Source organism: Rhea americana, unplaced genomic scaffold (assembly GCF_003343005.1).
Source record: "Rhea americana isolate MKP2758 unplaced genomic scaffold, rheAme1 scaffold_10, whole genome shotgun sequence".
Taxonomy (NCBI): domain Eukaryota; kingdom Metazoa; phylum Chordata; class Aves; order Rheiformes; family Rheidae; genus Rhea; species Rhea americana.
In genome coordinates, this window is record NW_028185039.1 from 6,066,336 (window position 1) to 6,081,313 (window position 14,978).

General features: G+C 38.5%; 1 protein-coding gene across 1 annotated transcript in view; it reads right to left on the reverse strand.

The window, feature by feature from the left end:
• Positions 1-465: 465 nt before the first annotated feature.
• NOMO2 (NODAL modulator 2) overlaps positions 466-14,978 on the reverse strand; it is a 28,903-nt gene continuing 14,390 nt past the window's right edge. Inside the window, exons 19-32 of the mRNA XM_085300647.1 lie at positions 14,586-14,681; positions 11,921-12,130; positions 11,532-11,614; positions 10,399-10,558; positions 10,135-10,261; positions 9,381-9,494; positions 8,554-8,681; positions 7,818-7,959; positions 6,890-6,973; positions 5,309-5,419; positions 3,352-3,453; positions 3,012-3,131; positions 1,932-2,024; positions 466-938 (exon numbers count right to left, since the gene is read on the reverse strand). Of these exons, the coding sequence (XP_085156773.1) occupies positions 807-938; positions 1,932-2,024; positions 3,012-3,131; positions 3,352-3,453; positions 5,309-5,419; positions 6,890-6,973; positions 7,818-7,959; positions 8,554-8,681; positions 9,381-9,494; positions 10,135-10,261; positions 10,399-10,558; positions 11,532-11,614; positions 11,921-12,130; positions 14,586-14,681 (1,702 nt within the window). The 3' untranslated portion in view covers positions 466-806. The remainder of the gene's footprint in view (positions 939-1,931; positions 2,025-3,011; positions 3,132-3,351; positions 3,454-5,308; positions 5,420-6,889; positions 6,974-7,817; positions 7,960-8,553; positions 8,682-9,380; positions 9,495-10,134; positions 10,262-10,398; positions 10,559-11,531; positions 11,615-11,920; positions 12,131-14,585; positions 14,682-14,978) is intronic.

Sequence of the window (14,978 nt, forward strand, 5' to 3'; positions counted from 1 at the left end):
CTGTGGCCTAAATGGGAGATGTGACAAACACATAAACAAAGGGTTATCTCAGACAATGCAGTCCTAGAAAGAAAGTACAACCAGCTGAAGGAACTTCAGGAATAGTGGAGGTCTAAAGATGCCACATAAACTTGAAATTTCAATGTCGCTTTTGCAGTAGGATCACCAGAATTTATCTGACTTTTAACACTAATGTAAGTTCATCTTTGTTTCCATCAAGTAAATACTTGATTTTAATTACAAATAACATAACCATTGAATAAGAACTGAAATCACAGCTGTGCAGATGACAAAGACCCTTCAGTCAAGTTGCTGAACTGTAGGCACCAAAGACATAATTCACCAGTTGACCTATGTCTCCAAAAACTTTGTTGTTTGAAGCACTATTGATTTAGTAGAACCCTAGGTGCTGCTTCTTTAAATTGAGTATTTGCAAGTGTTAGGAAAAATGATCTTTAAAAAGACTGAACTTTAAATAAAGAATTTTATTACCACTGCCTTTACAAGTGATTAATGAAGACAGCATGACCCGTTCCATTAAAGAGAAAAAAAATTCATTGTCCTCAAGTATGGGAGATGCACTCACAGTGACAACAAAGGCCTTCATTTCATTATTTTATAACAAGGAAATCTGTAGAATCCATAAAAAATTTACAGCCAAAATGGAGCTAGTATGACAAATGAAGCTCATACAGAAACAATGAAAATGTAAAGTCCACAAATTCATCAAAAATGTATTTTAGTGGCTTTGCTTCCTCAGGCTCCAGTTTGATGGAGCATCATTTTATGCAGTCATCGCTTCCATCTCATGTCCGTCTTGTCTTCTGTTTTTTTGTTTGTCTCTTTGCGTCCTCAGGGCCTCCTGTGTCAGAACCTGCCTGTCCAAGTGCACGTACTCCTTGCAGTCGAGTCGTCAGCTGCAGCAGTAAGGGAATAAGCTGGCCAAAAAAAGGGGGGAGGGAAGAAGCAGTATGTGATTACAAAGGCATACAAGGTCTCAGTGATAATGTTTTTTAGACTCATATGTCTCCAAATAACCCTGCTTGACCTGAGGGGTTAGACTACATGATCTCCAGAGATCCCTTCCAACTTCAACTGTTCTATGATTCTGTGAAATGGAATCTATTGCATAAACAGCACACCTAAAAACATGTTAGAAAACAGCAGCTAATTCTTGGGGAGCCAAATCCCAACCTTCTGAAAATTTCTGATCATCGAAAATTAAAACGGTTGTCACTTTTTCCTGCAGTAATCTATGTGAGAACAAGATTTTGAGTACTGAGACTGGAAGATGACCACTATTTTCAGGGGAGGCAGAGAGTTATCAGTGCCACGTAGAAAATCCTAGAGAATCTCGTGGTGTATGTTATTTATCCATGTTTAAGGGAGTAAATCAAATTGCACAGACAAGTTTATTTTCTCTTAACAGCAAAATTGAAATACAATCATATCACAGGAAACTAGAAGAGCAAGGCTTGTTAACAAAGAAGGGATAATCTGGTAGCTCTTCATATATTCCTCTTGAGTATTTCACACCAGGGTGGGCGTAGAGCTAAAGAGACCAGGTTGATGGCTTACATAGGTTTCTTTTTTTTCCAGTCTGCTATTCCTGATGCCAGTAATTTTTTAGTTCGTATTATCACAGTGTATGGCTATCTGAATATGAATGCTGTTGTACTGTCTTTTCCATAGCAGTGAAAGGAGATAACAAAATTCAGAAACAGCACAGAAACTCAGCTTCACACTAGCATTTTTAAAAGGAAGGTAATTGTCCAGAAACTTGGCTACATTTTTTCTTTGGTTGAAATGTGTCATACAATGTGACATTTCTGCCTGTGACATCTCAACAAACTCTCATTTTACACAGTAAAATATATTCACTGATAGGAAAACAATATTTGGATAAGGACAAAAAACCAAACATGACCTACCTTATCATGGTTGTAGCCAGCCAACAACAGAAGCAGCGTCAGTGGCAATGCAATATAAGAACCTTGGGCAACATCTTGTTCTGGCAGCTTTCTCTGAAAACAGTGAGGACCATGGACTTTAAATGGCTTATTTCAACCATGAAAACTCTCAGCTTTAAGCAACTTTAACAATAGGTTTGTATGGCATGTTCAGCCCTTCCTATCTGACTTCTTTCCAAGCACCACTCTAAAATTTAAGCTACCTTCACTTTCAAATCAGTCCCACTAATCAGATTCATACATCTGCTACTTTTTCCTAGGGTGCTTGGGTTTGAGGTTTTTTTTTGGTTTGTTTTTTTAAAGCGAATTCAGTAATGGTCAGTCACCACTTTGCAGTCAGCCTGGTGTGATTTGATTTACTTGTCACATTGCTTGAATCTCTCTGATCCCAGTGCTAACACTGCAGCAACCACACCTTCATAAAATCACTCAGGCCTATCTGCATCCCTCATTTATAACTGCCATTTCATGTTTCCCTCATGTTTCACTGGCATCTGAACATGCAACGATGTAGAAAAGAAATCAATCATTTATGTATTACGAGAATAAACTGATTGCACTGTTCAGTTTGGAAGTGCAAAAACACACTCCCTCTCTCAAGCGAGAAGTTTTCTCCTCACATTAGTTTGAGAATCCCTCTGCTTTACTCTTCTATCTTGGCTCCTATAACAAAAAAGAATTTTTGGTCTGGTGACATTTCTTTCCTATATGAAAATGTCCTTAAAAGAATTCCTGCAACAATCCTATCTTTCTCCCTCAGGCCCCAGTTATTGTACTTCTTTCAGCTATAGTCATAGCTGTATCTGGTTCCTTAAATCCCTACTTGCCTCCCACAACATACCAGATTACTACATTGCTGTTCGAAGTCTTAAATATGGCCAAAACCAAATTTACTACCACTTCAATGCCTCCCATAAAGCTCTTTATATCTCCATAAATAGAAATTATGACCAAAACCACAAAATATATGCAGGTTACAATATCCAGACATTGTTCTCAAGGTGAACACCTGAAATTAATGTTAAAATATTTTGTACTTACAGAGGGACTAAAGATCAACGTAATGTGTTTATGGTATCCAACGGCAGTGAACGAAACTTGAGGTAGAGTATAATCATACTGTGATTTGGACAATGTAGAATCCAGAAGCACTACATAATTCTGTGGGTTAAAAACAAACTCAGTCTATAGTGATGACAACAGTTTTTGAGACAAAACTAGATTTAAAGACAAAAGTCAATTTAAGAGGCTTCAAATCTTCTGAGACACTGCTCACTTCAGGATGAGTATACTACAGGCAGACCAGAGAGAACAAATCAGCCTCTTCAGGAAAAAAAAAANAAAAAAAAAAAAAAAGCTAATCATTCAGCAATATCCTTACCTCTCCATCGCGGAGCAGTGGTGGGAAATGGAAAAAGAGGGATTGGCCTAGGTTAACTGTATGAATTGGGTTGTCAAGATTTTCACTTTTGTAAAGCTTCACCTGTGAGGGAAAGAAGAAAGCATAAAACTAGGCATTTGTGTATGTAACAATAACTATTTTAGACACTCGATACCTTAAGGGATAAAAAGCACTTCAAAATTTATTACGCAGCTTATAAACAGAAAGATGCTAAAGCCAATTAAAAGAACACCTGAAACTGTTCTAACCCGGAATATGAAATCACATAAACAGGCTTTTAACTGAACTTCAAATAATTTAGGTACAAGTGACATCCAGCATTTTCCCATATCTAAACATAGCAAAAATAGTCAGTGTTGTACATCAATAATTTACAATTTTTATTCAGCAATTCTTTTAAATAATTCCAACAATTTCGTAGGAATTTGCAGATGGGGTTTGTTTCCGTTTCTCTGATAGGCTCATTTTGCTTTGTTTCAGTTTCTTTGCACTTAATTACCAAACTAGACTCTCAAGCTACAGAGTAGGCCTAAATCCTGAGCACAGTTTGCTCAGAAACCAGCTTAATTAAGAGGATTGCAGCATACCAGAGTAAGACCAGTAGGGGTACCAGCCCTTCCTTCCCCCAAAAGGCATGTATGCACCTAACATCTATCAGCCACTGTGCCTCCTCCAGAGGAGATAGACTGAGCAAAGTGTTGGATTTTGTGGACTGCTGTGAAGCAGCTGACTTAAGTCTCCTACCATCCACACTATCGTTTATAAAGCTCTGGATCAGATATTTGTCGAGACTTGGTTATTCTTACAAGTCATAGGCCAACCAAATTCTCATCAGTTCTAACCAGTACTGCATGATCACAGCTCCAACCACAGCTCACCAGAGCATCTCCAGCTGTTTCATCAAGTTCATGCACCCAGAAGAGGCCACGTTGAGCTCTCAAAACCTCTCACTTGTGCCTGTATCAAATCTGAGTACACCTTTTCAGGACAGAAACCTCTGCAGTGAAAACAATGCCTCCAATCACACGCACTTCACAGCACTTCACCAGCACGTAAGCACTACACACAGTACGAGACCCAGTCTAATGTGGAACAGGTACAGACTTGAATAATTTCCACATCAATAAACTTTGATATCAACTCTTATATGTTTAGCCTGAATGTATATGTATATGAACATAAGGGTCTGAATTCCTAGAAAGATGGGAAGCATGCTCAGGTGCTCTTCACTGAAGTGATACGTTATCTCTTCATACGTGCTCTGAGCATCGGATGGTTTGAATGCCCCAAAGCCCAGTATCTTGCCAATGAAACCTTGGCAAGTAAGACACGTAACAGACTAGTCAGAAAGAAATCTAGGCATTTATATTTGTAGTAACATTTCAAAGGAAGAAACTTTTAAATTTGAGAAATGATACTACAGCTCCTACCATATTAGCACCTTTTACAGATATCTTCAGCATTTGTACACTAAGCTGAAAAGATCACAAGGACTTTGCAAACTTTTTCAGACCACAATGCAGTTTTCTAAGTTTTGAAAATTTCAGCTATACTACTTGTTTCATACACTCTTACACAAATGTACTTTTACACTGATGTGTCCTATGGTATGTTTGTATTCACACACTATTTTCTTGGTAACAGACATATATGTCAAAAATTCCAGTTATTTCACAGATAAATGCAGTTCTGTGATGCAAACAACTCGTTTCACCTCTGGTGTCTTTCTTTCCTTATAACGAGTGCATCTCTCAAGAGGGAAGACCCAGAAAACAGAGTCAGCAACACTAGAATTTTAACTCTGCTTGTAATTCAAATTCACCTTCATTAAACAATTAGCTATAATTTGAATTCAGTATGTGCTCTGGCTACTGAAATTTTCCAGTGACCCCACGAAATACCCCATGCTTGACAAAGATCAAAGGGCTGAACTTACACATAACGTGGAGAGATATTCTGAAGATGTAATCACATTCCCACTTAAATCAAATTGATTAATTTGCCGGAACGCTATAATATTAACATCGTCAATATCACTATTCCCCACCTGCAACACACAATTATTTTTTTTTATACACAGAGTAAGAGTTAACAGAATATAAATACTGCTCATAATTTTAAACAAAAAGTGAATTTTGTTCTATAAAAACCACATGGAAACGTGAAGTCTTTCCAATTGCAATTACTTTTCCTCTAGAGCATAGAACTTGCAATTAGACTTGTGCATTATCAGCACAAGCCTGATGGCATTAATTTATTTAAACTAAAAATGGAAGAAGTATCAAAAGCATGCATTATTTTGGGAGTAAAGGGCTGAGTTACACACACAGAACTGCCTGAAGTCTGAATGTCAGTTCCAGTGTTTTGCTTCTGTACTGAAAAATGCATATTACTATGCTAGGATGTCTATAGAGCTGATTAATAAGGAATATGCACATACCATAATATAACCTACTGCAAACAAACACAACTTCATATGCTTCAAAGTTGTTTAAAATGTAAGACATTTGTATTTCTAAACCTGAATTCTGATCAGAATAAGGAAAGACACTTACAGTAACTACACTACTAGAGAGCTTACAGATGGGCCAGGTACCATAGGAACAGACTGGCACCACTAGGGTTGTTCATTTTTCCAGCAAGTACCTTTTAAATGTATTTCTCTCTTGCAGAAATGGCAGGCTAGGTAGGATATAACTAGTACAAACCACTGTAGACACCTATCACTTGCATTATGTAAGCTTCATTTGATTTTCTGTAACCTGAGAGGTCATTCTTCTTCCCTTTCCCAAAAAGCAAGCACGCTTAGCAGGAGGAATCTAAGAACTCAAAAATATTCTGCCCTGCTGTTTTCTTGCGAAGGAGTGCATTCTGGTCAGATGCCTGTTCAAATTTGAACTATCTCCCACTGAAAAGTTCTGGACAACAAATGAAGGTTAATTAACCTTTGCTGAATCTCAAGAGACAAGTGAGGGGCAGCTAACACAAATCTGTAAGGATGGAGGAATATTTTAAAAGATTTGCTCAGTTTTAAATTCAAAAGTTATTGCATTTTATAAAGATTCACAAGTCTGAATGGCAATTTTATCTACCACAAGACTGCAGGATTTGGACCAGACAGAGCATAGTAAAATATATCTATCAATCAATAATTAAACATAAGATAAGATCATATGACAAATTTTGACACCTTCAAGTTGATAGCACTTTGTTCCATATCATAAGGGAATGCTGAAAGGTATCCTATATATTTATTCTCTTTTATTTGATGCATGGTCTTTCTGGCTGTGAAAGTTCTTTACACTTGTTTCCTCTTCGGGCTTGATTTTATTTTAATTTTAAGCTATGTTGCTGACACACAATAGGGGACCTGCATTTAGAGAGCTAGCTTCCTGAAAACCATGTGTCTAAACAGAATGCATTCAGCTACTTTGCTGCTGACAGAATACACACAATGTTTAGGCAGATTCAAGACATAACATTTCACATTAAGTGATCTGAAAAAACAAACAATTACCTCAATTGCCCGATGCTGCGGTAAAGCTCTTTCAATATGATCATTGCCTTCAGCTTTGAGTTGGACATGATACACACAACCAGGCTAAAAGCAACATTCAGATGATAAAACCCATCACTGATTAATACATGCTTTATCATTAGACAAATTAAGATAGTCAGACAATTTTCTAATATTCCAGCGCCTAAATATATCCAAACTTACCCAAGTAAAATTTTCCTTATGCTGAATAGAAAATTTATCTGAATGATTAAGAGTGTTTACTTCCAGCAATTACGGAAAGGCTATCACAGAACTTTCACTAGTTTGTTACATTACGTGATTAAAAGTAGTCATCTAAGGAATGTTTTAGTTGGAAAGAAAACACATTAAAAAATTAAAACCAGATTAAATGCTCCTTTCTATTTCACCATAACTGCTTACTCCACATGTAGTGGTCCCAGAAATTCAGCTTCTGGGTTTCCTGTTGAATGGCTTGCTTCAGATGTATGTTGTACAACCATACACGCAATGGTGCCCGCTAACACACCCTGCTGCAGTATCTTCACAGAAGAAAGTAAATGCTTCCCCAAACTCTTTTGCCCAACAAAACTCCCTGCTGCAATAGCTATGCTTTTACTTGCTTACCTGTTAGACAGGCTCAGTGCAGCAACTGAGGACACATCATGGGAACTGTCTGTGTTTGCTTAAAGGCCACCAAAGTACGCTGGCAGAAAGTTCCACAGACTTACCCGAACACATTTTTCCCCTTTACTAAAATAAATTATCACTACATGAAAATGTTTCCTACCACAGAGAGGCTCAAGGGAATCTGAGCAAACAACTTGACAGGAAAACAGAAATCTGTAGCTAATTAATAAAACACATTTTATTGCTCCATGATCACACTAACATAAAAGCAAATAATAAAGAGTATTATAATCCTTACCAGAAGGCCACGTAGCCTGAACTTGCCCTCTTCATCAGTTATTGTGTCTTCTCCATAGATGCTACACTCTTTCTGCCCCACAGCTTCTACTGAGACTCCCTGCTCAGGCTCTCCATTTAGAGAGGAAACTGTGCCGTAACAACTAGAGGTAAAAAGAGAACAAATTGCTATAGATCTGCAGATTCTGTTTTAATGCATATTTTAAAGACATTTTATTGTTATAACTGATGGGAAAAGTACTTAGTATATTTAGCATAGCATGGAGAAGAAAACAGGAATATATAATGTATATGTGAAGTTGTTTAAAGCATTTAAATTAGCTGCAAGTCAGAGCACAGTTTTAGGAATCTGAGTCCCTCTCCTCCAAGGCTGGACAACGGCATACAGCTCTGAGGGCAGGAAAAGGGAGAATCTTGAAGTGAGATACCTGATGTGGTCTGCCAACCAACACACAGACCTCCCCTCTCTGACTACATAGAGCACCAGTCACCTCCAGTGCTCCTGACAGTATTCACAGCAAACATCCTGTCATCTGGGCTCAGCAATAAACTCCTACCTATGTGAATAGGCTAAAATAACATACTTAGACACAGAATAAAACCCCAAACCTCCAGCACAATGGTGCAGCAGGATAAAACACATAGTTTGCATAACTGAAACTGTGCATTTTGCACAATGCATGTTTGCATCCAGACACACTATGTATCATTTTGCACAGCATTTCAGCTCTACTGACCTGTAAGCTGTTCTGTAACCAGTTATTCGAATTTTAAGATTCTGTCCTTCCTGAACTTCAATCATTTGTGATGATGGTTCAAAGCGAAACTCTTTCATCATGGGTTTAAAATAATACTGCCCTGGGCTCTGCAGAGAGGTATCAAGCAATTTGTTTACTAACAGTGACACAAAGATTCACCAACTCCAGACAATTACGTTTGTGCAAGAGCTCCCTGAAGAGCTGAATTTCTCTTCCCCAAGCATAAGTTAAATTGGTCGGAAAGTATGAACACTTTAAAACAGAGAACACATTGGACAATAAACCAATATTGCTCTTCCAGGAAACAAAGTCTGAAAAGGGGAACTGTTGCCCTAATACTTTAGTAGAAGGGCTCAAGGACAGGAAAGTAACCAGGAGAGAAAGATGTATGCATCTGCAAACTTAATTCTGGCATGTCTACACACATGTACACATCAATAATCTAATTAGATTTCTTTTTTCTAAAGTTTCTTAAATGATCACTAACAAACTGAGTTTCTTAAATGATCACTAACAAATTGGCTTGTTTCATGTTTGCAGACTGCACATTGGTAATCAAAATCAAGATCATATGCTTTCTTTGAGGAGAATTCTCTTTCCACGTTAGATTTCACATTTTTCACTTCCTAAGATTTTAAGTGCTGTCAGGCAAACTAACAACTGGCCCCTCTAGAGAAGCTACAACTCTCATTGTGTGTTACAATCCCATAGGGAAAAACAAATGGGAAGCATTGATAACATCCCAATTTTGGAGGGTAAAGTAATTGTAGCATTGCCACGTTCAGAAGAATCAGTTTCAACTTTACCAGATTGGAGAAAGTCAGCATGCCGTTATCCTGTGTAAGGAGGTTGGACCGGAACACCCCGCCACTGAGAGACAGGAGAACTCCAGCAAGAGCTTGGTCATCGTCAGATCTGATCTATTTTTTGAACAAGCAGTAGTTGTAAGTACTAGCTATGGTTGCTTTACAAAGAAGAACTCAATATAGAAGCCCCTTGCGGACTGCATACATTGTTGGCTCTGAGCCCTCAGCTATGAGCTGAAGAAGAAGAACCACATCCGCAGCATATCCTTTCCTGTCACACCACAGGGCTACCGAAGCTTGTGCTCCCAACATCTGGGCAGCAAAGGTACACAGAGCATCTGCCACTAGAACAGCCATTCCCACGCTCTCAAAGGAAACATGGGAGCCAGGGTGAAGAATCCCATAGACTAGAACCAGGTACCAGCTGGATCAGCCTGTACATGAAGAAAACCTCTCTGAGGGATAAGAGTAGCAAGAGAAGATAGTCCAACTCTGCAAAAAGCAAAGAAAGACAGTCTTTCGGATTGAAGGTTCTAACATTCGCACTATAAAACAAGCAAGATAACTCCTTTATGGCAAGTCATGGTCTACTGCTGTACTCATTCACTGAGATTTGATTCCCCTAAACAAAATGATCAGATCCCCACATCTCACACCCATTTGCAGCTGGCTAGGAGAAGTGGGATAACTTTTTTGCCTTTCAGGCTCTCAAGTGCACACTATTCATTCAGCACCCAAAGCATTAGAATATTACCTCAAATGTTACACCAGCAAGGGCAAAAGCTTTGAAGTCCCCAACTGTTCCTTCTACCGCAGTCAAAACAAATCCTTCTTTCTGAGCAGTAACAGTATATTCCAAGTCACTGTGGAGTGGCCCCACACTTCAAATAAAGGAAAGAATAATTTATTTCAGAAGAAGTAAGTATCTGCCAAAAAACATTTGGATATCTCACAGGTGTTGTCAAGTCACAACACAAGTGTAAAGAACCCAAAAGAGCACAACAAATCTGCTAATTACCTGTAAGCACCCTTGTCATCAGTGAAAACTGTGATCAGTGGAGAAGTTGACCCCTTTTCACCAATGACAATCTCCACACCCTCCAATTCAGGATGAATCTGCCCTTCCAGAAATAAGCCTGCTTTTCCATGAATTTCTATCAGCTTTCCAGGACAGCTCTCTTGCTCATTGCAAAAGGGATTCAAGGCAAGAAGAAAGTAAAAAATTGTCACCAATTTGTCTTACAGCAATAGTTTAACTACTTCCAAAGTGATCGGCTGATGTTCTTTGGTTTAGAATAAGAGATCAACCCATATAACCACATACCTTAAAACTTCTGAACATTAACTAAATCAGTAACTGAGCTCAAAAGCTGTAAGCATGTCTCCAAAACAAACATTTTGAATATTTGTAGGGTGCTTTGAGGATTCATAAAGTTCCAAGGCCTGTAGCCACATGGAGAACAATATTCTCCACTGATATTACAATGTCCTTTGATAAAACTTGTTGAGGTCAGATTGAAATCAGTATAGGCCATGCTTCAAGACATCATATAAAAAAAAATTTAAATTTACCTATGTATTTAGAATTGGCACAGCAAAGAGGCACCTAACATTTTCTATTAAAATCTAACAAGAAAAGATGTTCACTTTAGGAACTTGAGGGCTAGATGGACACTGACTGCACAGGTAGCATAAACTGACTGCTGATAGCCCTGACAATTGTGAAGTTACTTCCTTTGTAAACATTTTTATTATTGTAATTTACTATTAAGAAAACTTGACAGAAGCTTGAATTTGGTAACACTCTTGAAATACAAACATACTGCTTTTTTCATCTATTTTTCTAGACAGCAAATGTAATACAAGTAATTCTGAGAATCTGCTATCATTCCAAAAATCTAGTCTTTCCTCTTGTGTCAGCTGGTCTAGCCACGCTTGCAAGGATATTCTGCTAATAAAAAGCAGTATCTGCATTCTCTACCAAATAGCCAGGTTTCCAAATTCCACAGAGTGAAATTAGGCCACCAATGAATTTCTGCAATTGAAACTGCCTTCCTGATTTTACCTTTGTAGAGCTATTCATAGGTTCACCTGTAGGAATACATTTCTGCCTTAAAATCTATTTTAAGAAAAAAAATTGTTTATATTCACCTCCACTAACAACTGTTTCCACATAAGGTGGGTAGAAAAGAAGCTCTTTTGATGAAGGGGTCACAGTGATTTTCTCTCCAGACCTATAAAACTCAGATAAGATACAATTAGAAGATAAAAAGGCATTAATTAGCAGCTCTCTTGTACTACACAGCAGTGCATATTGACTAGAGGACCCATCTAAATACCCAAATAGGGGCGGAGGGAAACAAAACAATTACTTGAGCTACATTCGTATTATCCGGTACTAGTTTTCCTCTAGCGGGCAGGCTAAAGGCAGGTTCTGTAAAGCAGCTCTTTTCGTTATGGAGTATGTCAGTGTTCTGTTTGGTGGCAACATTAGACAGTAGTACAAAGAATACATCCTGTACTCTGGAGCTCTGTAGTACCTTGCCCAGTAGGAAAATTCATATAAGAATGGTCCTTGGAGTTCCTCCACCATCTCCTGCACTGGTGGCTTTGTTCCTTCCTCCTCTTGACCCTTCTTCTCTCTCTCCTGTCGGCGGGCCTCAATTTCTGCCAGCTGCTGCTCCCTACGCAACTCCTGTGCAGATTTCAGGGGCCCTAAAACTAAGGCAGGTTCACTGTCAATGGATGATCTGAAAATGGGAAGGAGAAAACAAAATAACCTCGTCTGGCATGGAGAGATGGGAGCTCATTATATCCCTTTATGCTCCAGTGGACAAATCCCAGGATTTTTTTAAAAACCCATTCCTTTAATTCTGCTCTTTATTCCAAGTGTAATTAAAACTTTTAAACCTCCATATGAACCAGTTACTACTAAAGAAGTTTGTTCATAGGGGCTACAGAAAATCTACTACAACTTAGCCTAGCAGAAAAGGACCTACTTGCAACACTTGTGGACAAAAATTCTGCCCCATCATGTTAGGGCCATTCAAGAAGTCACACCTCTTCCTCTTATTTGCTACACCTCAGCATCCCACTGCAGAGCCAGCAGAAAAACAGTAACAAGCAACAACAACAAAAAAAACCCTACCCACATCCTTACATCTCAGCCACTTTGCAGAGTCCAGCATCCTAGCTCAACTTTGGTTTGGGGAGTAAAGTGTCTTGATTTTGCACAAAATAGCAGACAACAACTCTCCAATAGGGGCAATAAGCTCCCACAGAAGCACTGATGAGCCAGAGGGAACCCAAAGCAACACAGTTTGCAAGAGTAATTTAACAAAGCCCTAAGCCACAACAAGAGAAAGACTGGAACTCCAAAACTGAGTACTAGTTTGATGCAGAAAGGATGAGTTACACAAACAAAAAAAATACTGGTAGCTTGCTTTTCCCAGTACTACCTTCCCTCAGCATATACCTCTCAGGGATAAGAGTATACAAGGAGAAAATAATTTTGTCACTAATAAATACTTCCAATAGCTGGCAAATTCCAAGAAAAGCTCTGATTTCTGCCTATCTGCCTTAGAAACCTGAACCATCCAGCTGTCTTGTCACTGTCTGTTAACAGATTACTAGATAAGTTTAACCAGGTTATTTTAGTCAGCTTAGAACATTGCATCTCAATTTACCTTCTCTGATCTTATGTCCTCTCTTTCTTACCAATTTCTTCTAGCCTCCAGCCATCCTTTGTATCTTATCTTGTCTCTTCTACAAATAGCCTGAAAAACTAATACAGAATATTGCAAAATTCTCTAGGAGTGAACTGAAAAGATCATGATTACTTTTTCTGCAAACATGCTGTTAGGATATGCTTTCTCCTACTTCAATATTCACTAGTATTCAACTCTTTCTTTTGAGACAAACATATACTATTGCTCTATCACACTAAATTTTATCAAGACTCTACATTTTTTTCTCCGCAGTCCACAGACAATCCTGAAATGTATCATTTTTTTTCCTTAAAACCTATTAAAAACCCATACACACACATGCACACTCTCACCATATTACCAGTTTAATTACTCTAGTCTCACTTTTCAAACAGAGAAGTGTACAGCAAATTATCACTAGGAACTGCTAAGAATAGTTTCATTTTTTTTAACTAACTGAAAGGAAACAACTTACTGCCACAGATCTTAAACACAAGAACAGACCTACTAAAAACAACTGTCTGGCTTTTAACTCCAAAGCTCTTCCCTTCATGTTGATGGCATTTCACAAAAGAGACTTTAGCTAAAAAGATTCACATGGCTTGAAGAGACAATCTCTGTCAACTGAGCTGCCTCCAGACTACCTGCCAGCAGTCTCAGGAAAACCTCAACCAATCTGGAAGGTCGGTATGATATTCACCTCCTCACTTAGCTGTTTCTAAATCCTAAAGGCTCTTTACTGTCTCAGTATTCTTTTTCCAGCTGCTGTAGTTGCCGAGTAGTTGCAGTTTTAAGTTCACTAAAATCAGGGACAAGGCAACGCGCTGCAGGAAATACACTCTGTTAAGGTATTTTCTACGCTCAAAAAAACGTTTGAAATCGCCTAGTCCAGAACAAGTGGACACCAGGAAAACACTAATAAAGCACTCATCATTATCAGCCTCTTTCAGGCAGATCTGCCACTTCATGTAATTAAAGCCGTTCACAAATCAGTGCTCCCTAGTGAGCTGTGTGTTCAAGTAAACATAAATTGGCACATTAGTGTGCGATCACTCTGCACAGTTTTCCTTTTATAGCCCTCTTCACACCACTAACAATACTCTAAAGCAGCAGATTCTCTTCTTGAAGTAATAAAAAAGGCAAAATAGATCCTGGTGCTAAGGAGCTCAGACAAGGCTAAAACAATATCCTCTGAATTGTGAAATTTCAGATCACTAAGAAGTGTAAACACTCAAAAAAATTATTCCTTTTTACCATGACACAAAAATAGAAATGCACTACAATGAAACGAAGTGTCAGTGTTCAAAGTGATGACTGATTTTACAGGCTACTCAAAGCACAGCTTACAATTAAAAAACAAACAAACAAACCTCTTACAGTCTAGATTGGGACCCCACTGCCTTAGAAAGCAGCCACTGAGGTATTAAAAGCAAAATAAAACTTTACGAGCAAGATGCCTTCCCCCCTTTTTATAGGCCCAAGATTTCCTCGTTCTTACTTAATGGTAACAGTCACATCCATTAGTTTATCTGTTGAAATTGTGCCAAGGACATGGTGTCGAATTGCAGTGAGCGTCAGTATACTTGGAGAGGACCTATATCAAAGTAATAAAAGAGATGAACTTAAGGTCACCCTCTTAAAGAAAGTAATCAAATCTCATTTAGCTGAGTTTGTGCTCCCATTCCTAAGTTTAATGTGCTTTATAAAAGACAATACACAAATTACACAGGCAAAGCTACATGGCTGAGATGACAACAAACTGGAAAGGGAGTGATACTCAGCTCTGAACTCGAAACTACTGCATGGCATTGGCTAAATTACCTCCTTGCTTCCTGCCTCCTGCTTCCTCTCAAGCTAAGGTCGCTTTGATTGATTTCATATGTGCAGTCCC